Below are 18,072 nucleotides of genomic sequence, written 5' to 3'. Positions count from 1 at the left end.
AAAACTTTTCAAAACAATCTATGCTTTCAAGTGTATTACCATGCAACAATGACATAACATAAAATGACAAAAAGTACATATGTTGCCTGTGATGGATTGCCTTTATGAAGCAAGTTTCAAGTCTGAAAATTTTGGCATGAACTGATACCAAAGGCTGCTTGAAAAGTTTAAAAAATGTTAACATTCCTCTGTCATGCTCTCTAAAATGAGTTATGTATACTTATGTATATTGTGTATATAGTATAATTTATAATTTTTTTTTCATGACTATATGATGCCTATGGCTCTGTTATTTTATTCCCTCTCAGATTGCTGGCCAGTCGTCGCAAGAAGAACTACTGGGGCTTCTCTGTCAACTGCACAGGCAACGAGGCCGACCTGTCTGACTGCAAACTGGGCCGGGAGATACAGATGAAGGGCAACAGCACCTGTGAGAAGGGCATGCCTGTAGTGGTCAGCTGTATGCCTGGACGTGCCTTTGCCCCCAGTGTCAGCGCTGGCTTCAGGAAGGCCTACAGGGTGGAGGTAGGTCAGATTGTGCACTTTTGACAGCTGAGTGGTTACCTCTTGTCACAGCAAGAAAGTCCTAAATTTATGTAAATAAGTATCCTTAATCTTGCAAATACCCTTCAACATGGCCTCAAGTTAGTTTCTGGTTTCTGCATGATACCCAGTGCTATAACATTGTTAGCATGAGTCAAATATGGGGGCTGAATTTGCCCATGGGGATCAATAAAGTAAAACTTATTTTTCAGTAACCCTGAGAATAAAATAATTTCCAGAAAAGATTTAATCCTGAGTCTAACATGATTTCAACTCAGTTTCTGAGAGTCTCCTGAGAAGTCCAACTATCCAGATGCAATAAAAACTGCATCAGGGTTCTTACTGGAGTTTAATTGAGATTAGACAGAAAACAGTAAAACAGTAAACAAGTACAATAAATGTACAGGAATATGTCTTCAAGGCATATGTGAATAGACAAATAATATACCTGGGAACAAAGTGGATTTAACTACAGAACTTATCATAGACTGTATTTAAAAATACTCAATAAATGCCTTTGTGAATGCAGTCAGTATGTAATACAGTGAAGGGGTTGTAATGGTCAATTATTGCATTTAAGTGATTTTGTTAGACTGAGCAGAATCAGATGCATGGAAAAACTGAGTAGTTCTAAAAAAGAGAAAACAGTCATATATTCTGTTAAGAGAAATACCATCTGGAGTCTTTCTTCGTGTGAGAGAGCAACCGGAAAATGACAAATATTAACAGAATCACAGACACTTGACATAACAAGTAGTTTATACTACCATATGACTGATATTATTGTCTGATTGTAACTGGACACACTGCAGATGTTTGCCTTCTCTTAAAAACTCCTGAATTTGACTCTTTAGTCAAGGAAATCGTTAGATGTGAAGTGCAAATGAAGATTTGAAATCTATTGTGTATGCAGATATATTTCTACATTGTTATCACATTATAAAAAGCACTAATACTTCTAATGTAAATAGAGACTTGTGTATGAACATAAAACACTATCTTATAATCAATGCATCACATGGCGCCGGCACAGGATTGCAACATTTCCTGTTTATTAATCAAGTAGCCCTCTAGTCAAACATCTGGAAACAATTGAATGGATGAATACGCAACATCTGTCATTTGCACAATCAAGTATATCAGTATATGTTTTTGGTGTTTATTTTTTTATTTGTTCACTTGCTTCCAAGGAGACACCTATTTTCTCTCTGGACCACTAAATCACTGAACAATGGCATTCCAGTAAATAAACAGACAACAAATCAAACCAAATAAAACCAGGGAGCTCACATGTGAATTTAAACGTTTAACTGGTATTTTATTTACATCTCTGCTGCAGTTATCAGTAAAGTTTGCAGCTTTATTTTGACCATGCTGCAACATTTATTCTGGGTATAACAGATGAAGAATATTATGTCATGTTGTTGAAAATAATTTCCCACTTAGTCACATGTTGGTACATATTGTCATTATGTCCAGATTACTTCACTAATTCCTGGACTATTCCTGTATTATATAACAATGTTATTCCATTTCCACTTATTTTCATTTTTTGTGGACTATTTCCGTAGCAACCCTTGGTGCGTCTAAAAGGCGGAGCTATGATAGGTGAGGGTCGAGTGGAGGTGTTGAAGAACGGCGAGTGGGGGACAGTGTGTGACGACAACTGGAACATTCAAGCTGCCACTGTGGTGTGTCGAGAGCTGGGGTTCGGCAGCGCCAAAGAGGCCTTGACCGGCGCCAGACTGGGACAAGGTATGATCTACAAATCAGTCACGCTATGATGCAGTTTAATGTATCACTATATAGTGGTACACTGGTATGGAGGCTGAAGTGTGCCAGAAAAATAAGAAACTCAGGTAAAAAAAATATAAATTAAAAATTATAATGCCCCCACAAAAAACTCAGTATTTTTTGATAACCTTAATTATTCTTGACTAAACATGCAACAATCAATCATCAAGACTGTGTGGGTGATGCTTTATCAAAATTGATTAACAGTGCTGGCATCGTCAAACAACCTCACAACTGTCATTAAATTTTGATTTGAATATTGCTAAGTTCTGATTGGTTCTCAGAAGTACATGACATCACCTTTAGTTTTTCTAACTGATTCCTGTCCACTTCAAACCAAACAGAAATCTAAAAAAACCTGTCTCAACTTTTCATGTGTTTGAGAAAACACAAGTCCTGAAAAAAAAAATCTGCTTTTTTATGTGGACATTTTAAAGTCGTATTTAATTGCACATGTAATTAATTTCATTGTAATTCCTTTTTAAAATGTAGCAATTTATTAATTGATGAACACTGAAAAAAATCTATTATTCTAGTGGTACACTCCAGACTCCATTGAAGCATGGGAGACCACAGTCACAACTCTCACACACACAGACAGGCTACAACAGTTCCTCCAGAAATTTAGGGATTGCTTCGAGATTACATTGAATTGAACTGTCCACAGGTTTTTCTTTAGCTCTGATTACGTTTCACATTTACAGCACGATCACTAAGCAATTCAAGCAAACCTCATACCCAGCTGTCAAAATGAAAGGTGTAGACTGAAACCAAAGACATCCAGCTCCACCTTATCTTTGGCCTCTATATCCCCAACTGTTTTTGTCTCACTTCAATCAGTCTAGACCTTAAGTCAGCACATACAGGCTCAGGCCAAATAGGAAAGAGACTTCAGGGAATATATGGAGCAGCACATTTATGTTTATATCTTGGCCCAGAACCTGATTCTGTGAAATGCAATATACCACGGCATTATAAGACTCATGTTCATTGGAACAATTGTCTTCTATTTATTCTCAGAGCAAAACAGAAAAGTGCACAAAATGTTCCGGCAAAGAAAACAGTCTTTATGGGTTTCAGAAGAGGAATTCTTTGTTGGAGAGTATACAAGGTTATTTGAGGGGATTTTTTAAAGAGTAGACCTCCGGACCCAAAGATGGTACCACATGCAGAGCATAGACTTGAAATAGATGATGGTGTTTGTTTTCAGAAGTCACTGGTGTGAAATAAACTTAAACTAATAAACTAGACTAAAAATACAAAAGAAAATGGTTCTATGGAGTGATTCCCTGATTTGCATTTGAGACTATGCAATTAGAGGATATTGATTTGTAATCAATAGAACCAGTTTTTCTGAAGTGTGTTAGTTCATATACAATATTCCTTTATTTTCATTTATGTAGTTTTTCCCTCATTTCAGTTAATAAAGGATACAAAATATTTTGCAGAGTTTTGCTTGACCTACAGTGATTTTTTTGTGTCACGCATTTGATGATTTAAATGTTTTTATTGTACGTAATTTCAATGTACTATACATAGTAAACTGTCTTGTAATTACTGTCTGTAATTACAGACTAACTGTGTAGTTACATCAGCATTGTGTTCTGCCTGTTGTGAATTATTTTTTCTCCACTAGCTGCCAGTCCATCTCAGTCTCTGGCTTTAGTTTCAAAGCTCACATCACTAGAGACATTACTGGTTAGTCACATGGGAAGGGAACCAGCATGGTGGGAGTACTCACACATGTTATTGTGGAAAATCTGCTCCACTGAAATGACTTTTTTTTATTTTACTTTTTTTTAAACAGCCCTCAAGTGTCTCATTTTCATTTAACATAGCTGACTGTTCATTTACCTTGCATTGTAATTCTAGGGAGCAGGAAATCTTACATCTGTCTTTGGATGGACTCGTTGTTCCAAAAAACACTCAGGCAGGCGAGGCTACTGCTGGAATAATGGGCAGTACTGGCCTGTGTTTCCCTAAATTATTGTGTAATCCAGAGATCAACTCTCTTCTTTCCAGTAATGGAAATAGATGACTATTGTCCAAAAATTATGTTTTCTTATGTACATCATGTTAATGCTCCAGCTGTCTAAATTTTAGTCAAAATGAATGCAGTCACATATTCCACAAACTGAGAATTAATCAATGTGCTTGATGTGTTTGTGTCCCTGTAGGGATTGGGCCGGTCCACATGAATGAGGTGGAGTGCTCTGGGTTTGAAAAGTCTCTGACTGAGTGCTACTTCAACCGTGAATCTGTGGGCTGCAACCATGACGAAGATGCAGCAGTCAGGTGTAATGTTCCTGCCATGGGCTTTCGCAATAGAGTGAGTATCTCTTTCTGTAGAGCAAAACAAACACTGAATTTATTTGCATAGTACTGCTAGCCATATCTGTCCCTCTCTGTCCTCAGCTTCGGTTAAATGGTGGCCGTAATCCCTACGAGGGCCGTGTGGAGGTCCTGACAGAGAGGAACGGCTCGCTGGTTTGGGGCACAGTGTGCAGTGACAGCTGGGGGACCATTGAGGCCATGGTTGTGTGCAGACAGCTGGGTTTGGGCTTTGCCAACCACGCTTTCCAGGTAAGGTGTCTAGAATAAAGGTTGCCATCCACACCCACTGCCATTAAATCATTTTTAAGATGAGCTTATCTTTACTGCACAGGTTTTCAGTATAAAGGAGATGCTTTTGGATGTAGTTCAGGCTCTGACTCAAAATTAGCATGTCAAACTGAACTTTTTATAATTTTTTTATAATTTTATAATATACTGTCATTGCAGCTTATTTAATATACTTAAAGGGGACATATCATGCTTTTTGAGATTTTCTGTTATTTTTATTCTGTTAGAATGTCGGATGTCTATGTTAAACATGGTCAAAGTTCCAAAACTTGAGGTGAACATATGTAAAATGCTCCCTGAAAGTCAAAAGCCAGGGCTCCAGCCTGCCCTGAATGCTTCGCTTGCGATACTATTATACTTCCTCCTCATGATGATCCACAAACTAAAACAGAGGCTGAACTGAGGGGCTGCATAAAGGGCCAGTACAAGATAAATAAAGAGTTTTTTTGAACTGTAAAACATGCAATGTTATTCCATTATATATAAATATAGACCTGGAGATGTGTATGATACGTCCCCTTTAAGGGTAAGTCACTCACACTTTGAATCTAGATGCCCTGGTCTTATACAGTGGACCTCTCCTCATATTAACCAACATTAAAAACATGAATCTGCAAAATAATATATAATAATATATATACTGTTATTGACTTACACTGTCACTGTCATATTCGATGACACATCGTGAGTCTGAACACAGTCAATGAAAATCTCATCTAGTTTTCACCATTGTTCTTTAATTTTTTGTCAAGGACAGAGTATTTTTTGTCGACTGATATTTTGTAGACTTCATCATTTCTATTTCCAATATGCTGTTTGTGCATCAACATGATAATGAGATGGTTGTGAATAATGTTGAGTTGTCATGAAGTTTAAATAGATTTACCTGGTGGAATTGGTTAAATTTTGCGTCATTAGTAGCTGAGAAAATTTATGGTAGTTTCATTAGCAGCTGCGAAAGTAAACCTATATTATTAGATTGAGATCTGGCCTCGAATTTGAGTGTGCAGGAGATGAAAGTTACAGCTGTGTGAGATATGGACAAAGTCTGGCAGTATTAGCCATTTAAATGCCTCTCTGTGTGTGTCTCTGTGTGTACGTGTCAGTGGATGCCATTAACTCTCACTCTAACAAGCTTGAGCTTTATTGATCCCACAGGGCAAAATAAAAATGCCACTGACTTATAAACATCACAAACACACAGTGAACGCAGAAAGCAGGCCAGGCATGTTAAACCTTTGACACAAATGTGGGAGTGATGGGAAAAAACCTTGGCTTCTTGTTTGAAGTTTAGTGGACCCTCCACCACTGAAGCCTGTGGCATGACCTGGCAGCGTCACAGTCTCGTCATGCTTACGCTTACCTCTTGCTTTTTATAGGAGACCCCAGTGCTCCAGGTAAGAGGCTGGTCCAGGCTGGTTTAGTTAAAGACCTCCCTCGTGTTCTTTATTACATATGCTTCTATTTTAAGGCTGAAACCGGTGGCGTATGTGTGGTTAAAGATGCTGTAGCTAGTGATATAGGTCTGGAAACTATGTGTGAATCATGAGGATGTGCTTTGATAACATCAGGGAGTTTTATAAGTGGAACTTGGACTGAATCTGGTGGAGGATGTTTGTCTCACTAAACTGTGTTTGGGACAATTATGCGTAATGCACTTCTACTGGAACAACATGTCATTTGTTTGTAGTCTTTGTAGTCACTTGAGCACTCATCCTTTAGTTAAGTACATTTTAACAGTGTGCTTTTCTCATTCAGTGTCTGAAATAAAGTGTCTACTTGTGATTACAAGTAGCTATTTCATTTTATTAAAAAAAAAGAGAATTCTGTGCCAAGTCAAACAATCAGGTCAAGGTATCAAAACAACATATCACCTTGTAATTACATATTACATAAGAGTTCTTATGTTAACTGCAGGTTCAGGAATAATAAATGTCTATCTTTTGTTATCATACTGTAGCAGAGTAGGCAATCATCCTCTCAGGAGTCTCTTTCCTGTCTGACTTTTTAATACTCCTGCAGGCGAGTCCCACCACCAGATGGAACAAATGACACCAAGTTTAAACTATACTGCTGTGTGTCTGTCCCTCTCCTCAACCCACCAGCACGTACTCCCATATCCATCTTTTCCCTCAGCTTAGTTTCTTTCTCATGACTCCCCCACATCCATAGAAGTTCCCGGAAAGTATGAGCTCTCTCTGTGGTCTAGAAAAGAGGCTGAGTCAGGACCGTGAGGACATCATAGCACCCCTAACTGTGTATGTGATAGACTCTCTGATTATATTTGCCTTGTGGGACAAGTAGGATTACTGTGTGACTAATCATCTGCAGGAGGAAAATTAAGATAATATTTCTGCTTAAAACCTTCCCACACAAGACTTCTTTTCCAAAGCAACTTGATCTTTTTCTGTCTGATTCCAGCTATTCTTAACATAAATAGATGGACTTATGTACTTTAGTCTATGGAGAGGGAAATATTATCTTTAAATTTTGCGTATTTGTTTTCTTGCCAAGAGTCAGATGCGAAGATTGATACAACTCCCATGTCTGCACAATAAATATGAATCTACCTCCAGCAGCAATTTTGACAGGAAGATGCTGTTTGGAACATGAAAGACTTGTGACTTGAATTACAATTTGCTTATGAAGACTTTTTAAAGACTTAAGAATTGTGACTCGATTTGTTTTGAATGACTTGACACAGCTTCAGCTGAATGATTTACCATGTATCTTCTGTGCATCTCTTTTGTCAGGAAACATGGTACTGGGAAGGAGATCCATCAGCTAATGCTGTGGTGATGAGTGGAGTGAGGTGTTCAGGAACTGAGCTGACTCTGGATCAGTGTCTGCATCATGGGGAACACATTCACTGTCCCAGAGGAGGAGGACGCTTCGCTGCGGGGGTCTCCTGTACTCACAGTAAGAGACTGTAGAACTCTGTTCACAATCAAAATCTTACATCAGTAAAGACTTGTGCTATAGTAGGAAAATTTTAGGGGCTCAGTACAATAAGAAATATGAGGGAAAAAGTGCTTTTAAATTTTATAATTCAGACCTAAAACCATCATGTCCCTTGATGCTCTCTCCCTCCCAGCGGCCCCAGACCTGGTCCTGGATGCCCAGGTTGTGGAGCAGACCACCTACCTGGAGGACAGGCCCATGTACGTGCTGCAGTGTGCCCAGGAGGAGAAGTGTCTGTCCTCAAGTGCCGACAAAGCCGACGCCAGCTCCTACCGCCGTCTTCTGCGTTTCTCCTCCCAGATCCACAACAACGGCATGTCAGACTTCAGGCCGCTGTCTGGACCCCAGTCCTGGGTCTGGCATGAATGCCACAGGTGAGACTTCAACCAGGACCACAGATCGTAGTTCGCTGCTGGTTAATACTGACTGACTGTATGAAACATGATCTGTTATTTTCAAATAATTACACAGCTGTGAATGTTGTTAATGCTAATGCCAGATGTCAAATGCTGAGTGCTGGGAAAGTTATAGGAATATAAGGATAAGATTTTTGACTAAAGCGTGACTGTCCAGGAAACTCATATGTAACATCTTGTTAATTATCCTTTTAAACAAAACAGAGAAAAATGCAGTGTATGGAATATTGTATTTGTGAAACTGTGTGAAATTTAGAAATCATACGGGTTGAATCTTTAAGGCACATACTGTATTAGTTGTTTGAAAGAAGGCAAAATGACTTGGTGCACAGAGATAAGAGCATGTTATTGTTAAATATAAATATGTATAGAATGTTTCATTTTTTCCCCCTTTGTCCAATCCAGACATTTCCACAGTATGGAGGTTTTCACCCACTATGACCTGCTGAGTCTGAATGGCACTAAAGTGGCAGAGGGACACAAAGCCAGTTTCTGTCTGGAGGACACCCATTGTGACGAGGGTAAATACAGTCCTTTTCTGTCACAGAAAAAATGCAGTAAAACTATCTTGAAATATATATCAGTGTATTCAATGATGCTGAGGAATGTTTGGTTTTTAACAAAGACAGATCTGAGTGGCTTAATACAAAACCTAAACTGATATGAATGCTGACAGGTATTCAGAAGAGGTACGAATGTGCCAACTTCGGATCACAGGGCATCACAGTTGGCTGCTCGGATACCTACAGACATGACATCGACTGTCAGTGGATCGACATCACAGACGTGAAGCCTGGTGACTACATCTTCCAGGTAAAACATTTGGTTTTCTAGTCTAGCCATAGTCGATATAGCACATCTGCTGCTGCTGGAAAGATTGTCTAATCTCCAGCCAGCTCAGACTCATACTAACACTTTCCACAAGTCTGCATCTGCTTGTGTTTGGCGTTCTGCCTGTGAGCACTCTTATACAAACTTAAAACGTGGGGTCAGCAGTTTCTTTCAAGGACACTCAAGGAACTTTCTGATGGGCACTTCCTGCTGCAGAAACTACATTTGCAATGTCCAAATTGTGAGACAGACTCTTGCCTCCACCACTAGAAGACACTTTAAATTAAACTGAAATCAAGGGTGACTAAAACTACAAAGCATCAGTCACTCTGTCATCATCAATCTGCTGCCAATCACTAAACCTGTATTTTCTGGTCCTTAAAAATACTGAGAATTACATATTAATAGTGTGTAAATGTGACAGGAAAACTTATTGCTTTCAAATGAACATTAAACATTGTTGTGTGCTCTTCCAGGTTGTGATAAATCCCACCTTTGAGGTTGCAGAATCAGATTATACCAACAACATTATGAAGTGCCGCAGCCGGTATGATGGACAACGGATATGGACGTACAACTGTCATATAGGTGAGACTTTTACCACCGAAGAGTCAAGTCCAGTGGAAATTTAGGCTGCTTTGTTACTGATTTTTATTTTTTTATGAAAGCAAAATTTTAAAGTCTAACGTTTTGGGCAATTAAGTCAATATAGGCCACATTTTTTCACTCATCTGACAGATGTTAAAACCATCCAAGCAGCAAACAGAGTGTTACAGTCCTAACACTGTACATCTTTAATTTAAAATTGTACAACATTGAAACTTGTTTTATACAGTGTATTAAGTTAAAAAACACGTACAGCTTTCATATTTTCATGGGATTGAGCAGCATTTAATGCTACCATCAAGTCTTCTTTTCCCTGAAATTACTCAATGGATGTAGTTCAATTCTACAGATTAGCAACATACTGTAAGTAATGCATAGAACAAGTTCTGTCATTCTCACATCAGGCACAAAAGATAATTCCAGGGAAAGAGCCCATTTCTGTATGACAAAAAATAAAAAATAATGAACATCTTCTCTTTCTAAATACAAACTTATACAATTTTCACTTTATGGTGTTTGTGGACACCCTCTTTACAGAAGTTAGACTGGTATTAAGTCAGTGACAAAATTACATAAAAATAACAGTAGTGTAACAGATACAGAAGGCCTAACATTCAAGTTTCCACTGTTCAAATTTCTGAAACTATCTAGTTTTCTGTAATGTGGAGTGCGAAAGAACTTAAACTCTGAGGCTACAACCTTATGATAGTTTTGTGTTATTTGGAGGGACAAAAAATTATTAAGAACAAATGAACAAATGTTCTTAATGAAAAATATTAAGAACAAATGAACCTCTTGTAACCTGTTTACAAAACAATAAAATACTGGTCTCAAAAACTCTGTTGAGACCGGTATAACATTGCTACTAAATTTTTTATTTTCTACAACTGTATTTCTCAGTTTAATCACCTTGCATGGTGGCTGGACTATCATTCACTGCTGTGTTTTTATTCTTTTATTCTTGTGTGTATCAGTGTTGTGTGTGTGTGTCGTATAAGCTGGGTGCCTAAATATCTTATTTTTTACTTTAAATAGATCTGACACTGTTATGGTTTAAAACTCCAAAAAAGGAATCCTATAAGGAATCCCTATATTCCTTTTTTTCCTGTTGGAGTTGTACAAAAAAAAAAAACTGTAAACTGCAGTGCACAACAAAACCGATTGCTTAAACAAAGTCCTGAGAATGAATAATCTATAAAACAAATGAACATTTTGAGTTTAAGTTTAAGGAATTATTACTTACATAAATGTATGCAATCAATCCTGTATTACCTGGGCAAAGACAAAACAAAAAACACCTTCCCAAGAAATATAACATCCTCAAAACAAACTTCAGTTTGAAGGCAACATGCAATCAAATCAAAACAAGCCAAGAGCTTCTCCAGTTTTCTCCAATGTTTCCTCAGCTATCTGAAATCACCATTTGCACATGACTGTTCCAAACTCCACTGTTAATACTGACACGTCATTTCCTTATTATTAGTGATCTTAACAGTGAACAACGCAAACCACGACAAAATGTCCAAAGTTCAGGGGTCAGGCTCAGCTACAGAACAGCAACTGTGAGGCTGGTGGTAATTCAGCGTTTTGCTCAGGGATACTTCAGCAGGGCGAATGCTGGTGACGTGGGGCAGTGACTCAATCAGTTTCCATCTTCAGCGTGCCAACTTGCTGTAGCAATCAGTGAAGGAGGCAAACGTGTCAGATAGTAGTCGTACTCGTCATGATCAGCTAGCGATTAGGAGCCACCATGAAGCTTCTACAGAGGGCCGATGAATGGTGGCAGACATCTGCTGGGCCTTTCTGTAGACAAAAAGAAATGTTGTTAGATGATATTTTGAAAAGGTGTAATATCGCAACATGGTACACAATAAACCTTTTGCACTAGACAAACTTTATCTTTATCCTCAGTGAGAGGATGAAACCCATACATGCCAGATTTTCTTTGATGTGCCATATCCAGACAAGAGTTTGCCTGATTTTAAGAACACTACCTTTTACTGCCAACAAACCAGGTCTGGTTTTCACTGGACTGGTCACTTTCCTATTTTTGTGACTGCAGCATGTCAAGGAAGCACATCTCTGATGTATTGTTGCACCAAGGTTTTTAGGTTTCACCAACCAGAAATGAAAATGTTTGAAGATCATTACCGTAACAACAGATCCACTACACTGCCCCTCTTGTCGTATCATATTTGAAAATAACATGCAGCAGAGCAGGAACCTCTTTTAGACCCTGAATTTGAAAACTTAAGATACTGCATATCATTTGTCATCAGATGGTGCAATTCTATCACATCAAAAAGCGTGGTACCATCTTTCAAAGATTGGGTATTCACAGATGTTTATATTTGTTGTCCTGGAGCTTCAGCATTTTTTCATCATTCTCTCTCTCTTTCTATCTTCACAGGTGGCTCACTCAGTTCAGAAACAGAAGAAACGTTCCCTGGATTGCTGACCAACCAGATTTCACGAAGGTAGAGCCCAAGATGGACAACAAAGACGGACGGACATTAGGGAAGCATATATTAATATTTGACAACCACTAGAGGGGGCTGTACTGATTTGCTTCCTTGGAGCAGTGCTGGATTGTTGAGCTGAGGGCTCAACTGGTTTAATGGACAATGATTCAATGAGAAAATGAACTGCTTGCTTACCACATCTATTAACCACATTCCACTCTACAAAACTGTTCCTATTTCTTATTGTCTCTAGCCTTTGTTGTATGTGAAATGTAGATCTTGACCTGGTGCTTATTGGGAAAGATGTCAGGTAAGATTGCTGCCAAATAATGTTTTAAGTGTGTCAAAAGTTCCCTTCTAAGCCAAAGTGTTAGAAGGCAAAAAACCTCAAACTAAAAGCCATTACATGAAACCTTCACCCTAATTTGTAATTTGTTTGGTATAGATAAAAAAATATATATATTTTGGTGCTACAACCGCTCATTATCTTGCACTATATGTTTTATCTCAAAACAGTTGAACTGAAGGGGAGGTGTATAAATTGCGTACGTTTCTACAGTGTTGGAAAGTCAATGGCTTTAAATTAAGAACAACCTCATTTTATAAAAGCACAACTGACAAGACAAATCATTCCTGCTCTTACAAGCACTGTATTAAACTTTCTACAAAGGATGACAACTGCTATATAGGGTACCAAAAGGTGAATTGTCTGTCAGAATGAGGTATGACGACAATAATTTGGATTTGTTCCCTGTAGTATTTCTGACAATCTGTAAAGATTTTCAGCCATACATTGAAGTCAGAATAAAGCTGAGTGGAAGTGCTTATTTTTCCTTCCAGGTGTTACGTTCCACATACTTGAGCTCAAATGTTCTATTTATTGATTTATTTCTTGGTCACTATAGCAGACTCACATTTTCATCTTCATGATCTGCACATCCCCTCAGCTTCTTTCTTTCTCACTGTCTTGAGTTTTGTTAAATTATTACCGTCAGGGACAATTGTAACATTGTGGATGTACTGTAAAAGCCAAAAATGTATGTGAAAATGCCTCTCCATTGTTGTGTAAATTAGTTTTTTTTATGTGGCAAATTCAAGGACCCTTCATTTTATAAGGGTACATGTCAATTGCTGCCCAACAGTTTTTATTGTGTATGCATGGGTGAATGTGGAAATGCATTACATTTCCTGTAATAAAGAATGGTGAAAGCAAATCTCACTTTATATGACAAAGCTACAACTTCAAAATGTTTCAGTGTGTGGAAACGTTGTAAAAAGGACATCAAGGTGAAGTAAAGAGACATAAATATGTTTAAAAAGTGAAAGTGAAAGATAACGTGTTGTATGTATGTCCGTTAGCCCACATGTTAGCGTTCACATCACAATGGTAGTAACATAAACAGTTTTGCTTAAGTAAATATAATAAAGACTGTTGCAGATTGATTGCCATAAATTTGTTAATACCAGTTTCTTAAATGTGAAGATTTTCTGCTTTTCTCTGTCACATACAGTAGTAAATTTAATATCTTGGGTTTTGAATTGTTGGTTGAACAAAAGAAATTTGTCTTTCTGAATGAATTTCCAGCAACTCCTCAGCCAACTAAACGGAGAACCAAAAATGCTTCAAACCTGTGGCTTTTGTTAGTCTGTTCACCTGTATTTGCCAACAGTAAACAGTTCTCTTCAGTATCGCAGCACCCGTCCTCGTCCCTGTATCCCTAAAGCTCTGGTCACCATCCGCCTGGCAACAGCACAGTCTGTCCTCGGACGTTCCTTCACTGGCTGGATAAACTCTGGAAAACAGCACAGAAATACGGATCTGATCCATATCACCCAGCATTAAAACAATAAATGATTCACAGAATAAATACTAGATACCACACAAAGGCTCCAGGATATTAACAATATAAAGCTGTATTTTCCTCAGTTTTTTAATTGTGTAAGATATCCCCTAAGCTACAATAAACACATTATTTCAAGTAGCTACAGGGCACGAATAATTTAATATGTTTAATGAATGTCCTACCTGCCCGTCTAATGGCCTTGCCTTTGGCTTTTTTACTCCCCTCAGCCAGTGCACGTACCTTCAGCAGTGGGTGGCAGATGGAGAGGGCTTGGAGTGCTGCATATGACGCAGAAAACACTGAAATGTTAGTACATTTTCAGTCATTTACAATCAGCTTTTAACTTCAAACCCACAAACTACTTTCACTGTATAGTAAAGGCTCTTACCTGCAGACTCACTAGAGAAAACCCCCAGGGCATGTGTGTTGTCCACCCATTTGATCTTTATTCCACCATCACTGAGATAGACAGGGAAGTACTTTTTAGTACATCTTAATTGTTATTTTGGTAGCTAGATCAGTTGTCTGAGATTATCTTTCATCATATTGGGTATACACTGATGTTAAACTTTGAGCATTTGTTGCAAAGTAAATACAGAAAAATACACAAAACTATAGAGACAAACTGGCAGAGCTGAAGAGAGCTAAAGGATCTCAGATCTCTGCTCACACCTGTAGTCAGTAAAAGCATCCAGGAGGTCATCTGTTTTGAACATCGCTGGGAAGTCATAGATCTCGATCACGTGGCGAAACTCAATCGGGTTGATACACACATTCTCATAAATGGAGTAGTCATTGTGGACATGCTCAATGGAAACAGTCACTGCCTCTTTCAGATGTGTCTTGATCTGACAGGACAAACACAGTAAAATGGGTTACAATTATAGTGGTGAAGATGATAATGATAACATCTGTATATCTAACTAAGTATTATTACTAAGTATTTGTATTTTTAAATATAAATTTACCTCTTCAGTTAAGTCATCAGTGTCTGTGATTGTGTCTTCTGTGTGGGTGCTGCGTGACACACTAGTAAGGTCTTCCTCTTCCTTCACATCCCCCTCCAGGGTCATGTCAGTGAAGCAGGTCACAGTCTGGTCCCAGACTAGGGGCTCATCGTCATGCAGCCTTAACACCAAGTTTTGTTTCTTTTCCTGAGGACAAAGTACCGACCTGTCGAAGATACCATCAGCTGAACTTGGGAGAGATTCTTGCTTGAATGTGGATGAGGGCTTTGTGTTTTCTGTAGTTTCAGAACAGGAACAAGAGTCAGATGAACTGCTGATGCAGCTGCAGCTACTCGATGCTGGACTGGGCAATTCTTGGTCTCCTGAGGGTCTTTGTGAGTTTTGTAAGTTCAGTCTCTCCCGAGCAGCTCTTGGCATGTAAAGGGGCATGTCTGGTCTCTTAGGCCCTCGGGTTCGTGATGAGATTAAAGATTTAGGCTTGGCGTTGCCCTCCATCTCCACCTTACTTCTTGGGAGTTCTTCACACAAGCTGTTGTTGCCCTCCAGGTCACTGTCCTCCTCTCCTATCTCACCCCTATAAAAATACAACACACAAATGTCCTTACATAGGAACAGCCATTTCAAACATATTCTATAAAACTTGAAAATCAATTTAAAACTAAAGACAACCATGAAGATTTAGAAAACAAACATTAGCAATGTGAATCAAAACAGGCCAACTTGTCTTTTGGTTGCACCAACAGCAAAGGGCACACACTAAGCAATTTAGCCAGGATGGTTATTTCACATTGACCAAGTAAGATATATGGAGATCCCAGGTGCAAGTGGTAAAGCTAATCTTTCATAGTCCTGAACTTTTGCACAGAATGTTTGTTGAGCATCCACATTTGTATTAGTACTTACCTTAAATTTGCCATTAATCATTGTAACATTTTTCTCCTTTTAATTCAATTTTAATTGATCTGTTCAATATGCATATATTCCAAACTAGACAAAGCAGTCAGTCATAACAAACAGATGAGTTTAAAGTACTATAGAAATGTACATTGTATAAAATTGAATCTTTTCTTCAACATGTGTCAACTGCGTCATCACACCTGATCAAAACAAGTTAGCTTCTCATATATTTGAAAATGCATAAGACAAACAGCTCAAAGATGGGTTTAATCAATGTGTGACCAACACTTTACATATGATCTACTTGTCTTCGTTCAGGTACCTGAGCTCAGAATGGCAGACCACCACCCTACGACACCAGCTATCCCCTACGGAGAAGGTGGTGAGCTCTGGCAGATCCTCTATGGTCTTGTGGATCAGGTATCGCAGTCTGCTGGGTAGAGGGGGGAACAGGAGCACACTGGACAGGGACACAGAGGTCATGACAACAGGGATGGACAGTCAGAGGGCAATATCTTTTTGGGGCAGCATAAAAGCAGGGTCACTTTTAATAGCATAAACCTGGTGTTGAGGCTTTTATTGTCATTGTATGTAACCTTCATTTAAAAAAAACATCTTATTGAGATCAGGATCTGCTTTGTAAGAGGGACCCAAGTACAGCAAAATGAAGGAAATACATACAAGCACATACTGTACATTCAAACAACATCAGAACAATCACATTTATATAAAAAGGTCCAAAACTAAAGGTTTAAAATCATCCGATGGGATAAAACATTCAATTTTAGAGTCCTTCGTAGTATACTGCAGGATAAAAAGGAGGCTACTTCATAGTTCAATATTACTAGTTTGGTATTTACCCATCAAGTGTCAAGAGTTAGCCAGTTCTGGGATCTGGTCTAGTGACCAGAAGGTTAAGAGGACATGTGAAATACTTAGTCATCTTATAGTGTGTAAGCTTTCTTCTTGTTGCTATTGAGGACAAACCCATTTTTTCATATAGTACACAATAGCCATAATTTTTATCTACTGTAATGAAACACAAGGCCCAATGGTAAACTGCATCAACTTCTTTTTAAAGTTGAATGAGCAGCAATTGCACAGTGGTTTTTCTGTCCTCGAGATAGTAACATGGTTCATTCTGTTAAAAGAAACACATTTTTATCTTCACTTTCTGTGACAGTTGTTCCACGTGAAGTTATTTATAAGACTGTACGACTTCAAGAAGATGGCGGGAAGATGTAAAATGAAATTATTGGATCAAAAAAGACACATTTCGTGTGACCAGTAAATAACTGGAATGAAAACAGTCACATGAGTAAATGGTACACTTGTTCAGCTGGCCAGTATACTTGTGTTTCTCTACTGGTGGCAACTTTACCTTTTGCGGTTGCTCTTCTGTTGGTATGCTTCCAGCTCATCCATAACCTGATGCACGAATTCATTTTCTTGCTTTGGTAGATATAGGCCATCGAAACAAGGAAACGCCAGGGTGGACAAAGAAGGATCGCTCCTGATGACGGTGTCGTGAAGTGAACTTATTACTGACCTAACTGACGCGAGCTGCAAAATCAATGCCAATTGAGCCAAATTCAAATTCAGTAACGTTAGCTTGCAACTAGTTAGGGTTAAAGAGGCTAAGCCAGAAACAAGAGGAGAAACAATAGCTACGTTAGTTAGCCAAGTAGACCAGAAAGCTGTCCAGTTATGATGTATTTTTTTTCCTACCAAATTAAAAACTGTTAAACAAAGATAACTTAACCTCCAGTTAACGATAACGCACGTCAGGTAACTGCCACTCTAACGTTAGCTGACGTTAGCTAATGCGTATACTAATTTCGGTTGGCTTACCGTTGTGGTAAAAGTGTACTGTTTTGACTTGGGCTGGTTTAGGTTAGCGTTTAGTTATTTACAGGCGGCAGTGGCTCAGTCGCTAGCTAGCATCACAGAGCTGCCGGAAGCCGCTCCTCCAGAAGCAACAACATATCCGGTCTGGGTTCTTCAGAATAAGAGCAACGCGCCTCCAAAGCTGCTGTAAAAATGAAGATCACTCGGTGGAAGAAGTACTCAGATCATTTACTTAAGTAAAAGTACCAATACATCAATGTAAAAAATACTCCATTACAAG

General features: G+C 38.6%; 2 protein-coding genes across 6 annotated transcripts in view; one reads left to right on the top strand and one right to left on the bottom strand.

The window, feature by feature from the left end:
* Window positions 1-13,678, top strand: part of loxl2a (lysyl oxidase-like 2a) — a 32,546-nt gene extending 18,868 nt beyond the window's left edge. Inside the window, exons 5-14 of the mRNA XM_042407688.1 lie at window positions 309-525; window positions 2,115-2,298; window positions 4,515-4,666; window positions 4,753-4,920; window positions 7,713-7,878; window positions 8,054-8,294; window positions 8,742-8,857; window positions 9,013-9,149; window positions 9,644-9,755; window positions 12,184-13,678. Of these exons, the coding sequence (XP_042263622.1) occupies window positions 309-525; window positions 2,115-2,298; window positions 4,515-4,666; window positions 4,753-4,920; window positions 7,713-7,878; window positions 8,054-8,294; window positions 8,742-8,857; window positions 9,013-9,149; window positions 9,644-9,755; window positions 12,184-12,254 (1,564 nt within the window). The 3' untranslated portion in view covers window positions 12,255-13,678. The remainder of the gene's footprint in view (window positions 1-308; window positions 526-2,114; window positions 2,299-4,514; window positions 4,667-4,752; window positions 4,921-7,712; window positions 7,879-8,053; window positions 8,295-8,741; window positions 8,858-9,012; window positions 9,150-9,643; window positions 9,756-12,183) is intronic.
* Window positions 9,938-17,939, bottom strand: r3hcc1 (R3H domain and coiled-coil containing 1). Of its 5 annotated transcripts, none has more exons than XM_042407690.1 (9): window positions 17,796-17,939; window positions 17,326-17,507; window positions 16,267-16,404; window positions 15,048-15,621; window positions 14,752-14,927; window positions 14,468-14,538; window positions 14,262-14,378; window positions 13,890-14,028; window positions 9,938-11,576 (listed from the first exon to the last, which is right to left on the bottom strand). In XM_042407690.1, the coding sequence occupies exons 2-8, from the start codon at window positions 17,367-17,369 to the stop codon at window positions 13,919-13,921; spliced, it is 1,230 nt and encodes a 409-aa protein (XP_042263624.1). In that variant the 5' UTR covers window positions 17,370-17,507; window positions 17,796-17,939; the 3' UTR covers window positions 9,938-11,576; window positions 13,890-13,918. The 5 variants fall into 5 exon arrangements, 4 of the variants coding, with proteins under 4 accessions (XP_042263624.1, XP_042263625.1, XP_042263623.1 ...); XM_042407691.1 differs by having other exon boundaries at window positions 17,326-17,457; XR_006095623.1 differs by having other exon boundaries at window positions 13,865-14,028; window positions 17,326-17,939.
* Window positions 17,940-18,072: the final 133 nt, after the last annotated feature.

This window comes from Thunnus maccoyii, chromosome 3 (assembly GCF_910596095.1).
Source record: "Thunnus maccoyii chromosome 3, fThuMac1.1, whole genome shotgun sequence".
Lineage (NCBI taxonomy): Eukaryota > Metazoa > Chordata > Actinopteri > Scombriformes > Scombridae > Thunnus > Thunnus maccoyii.
Note: the sequence above shows the minus strand (reverse complement) of the source record. Positions and strands in the feature narration are given on the sequence as shown.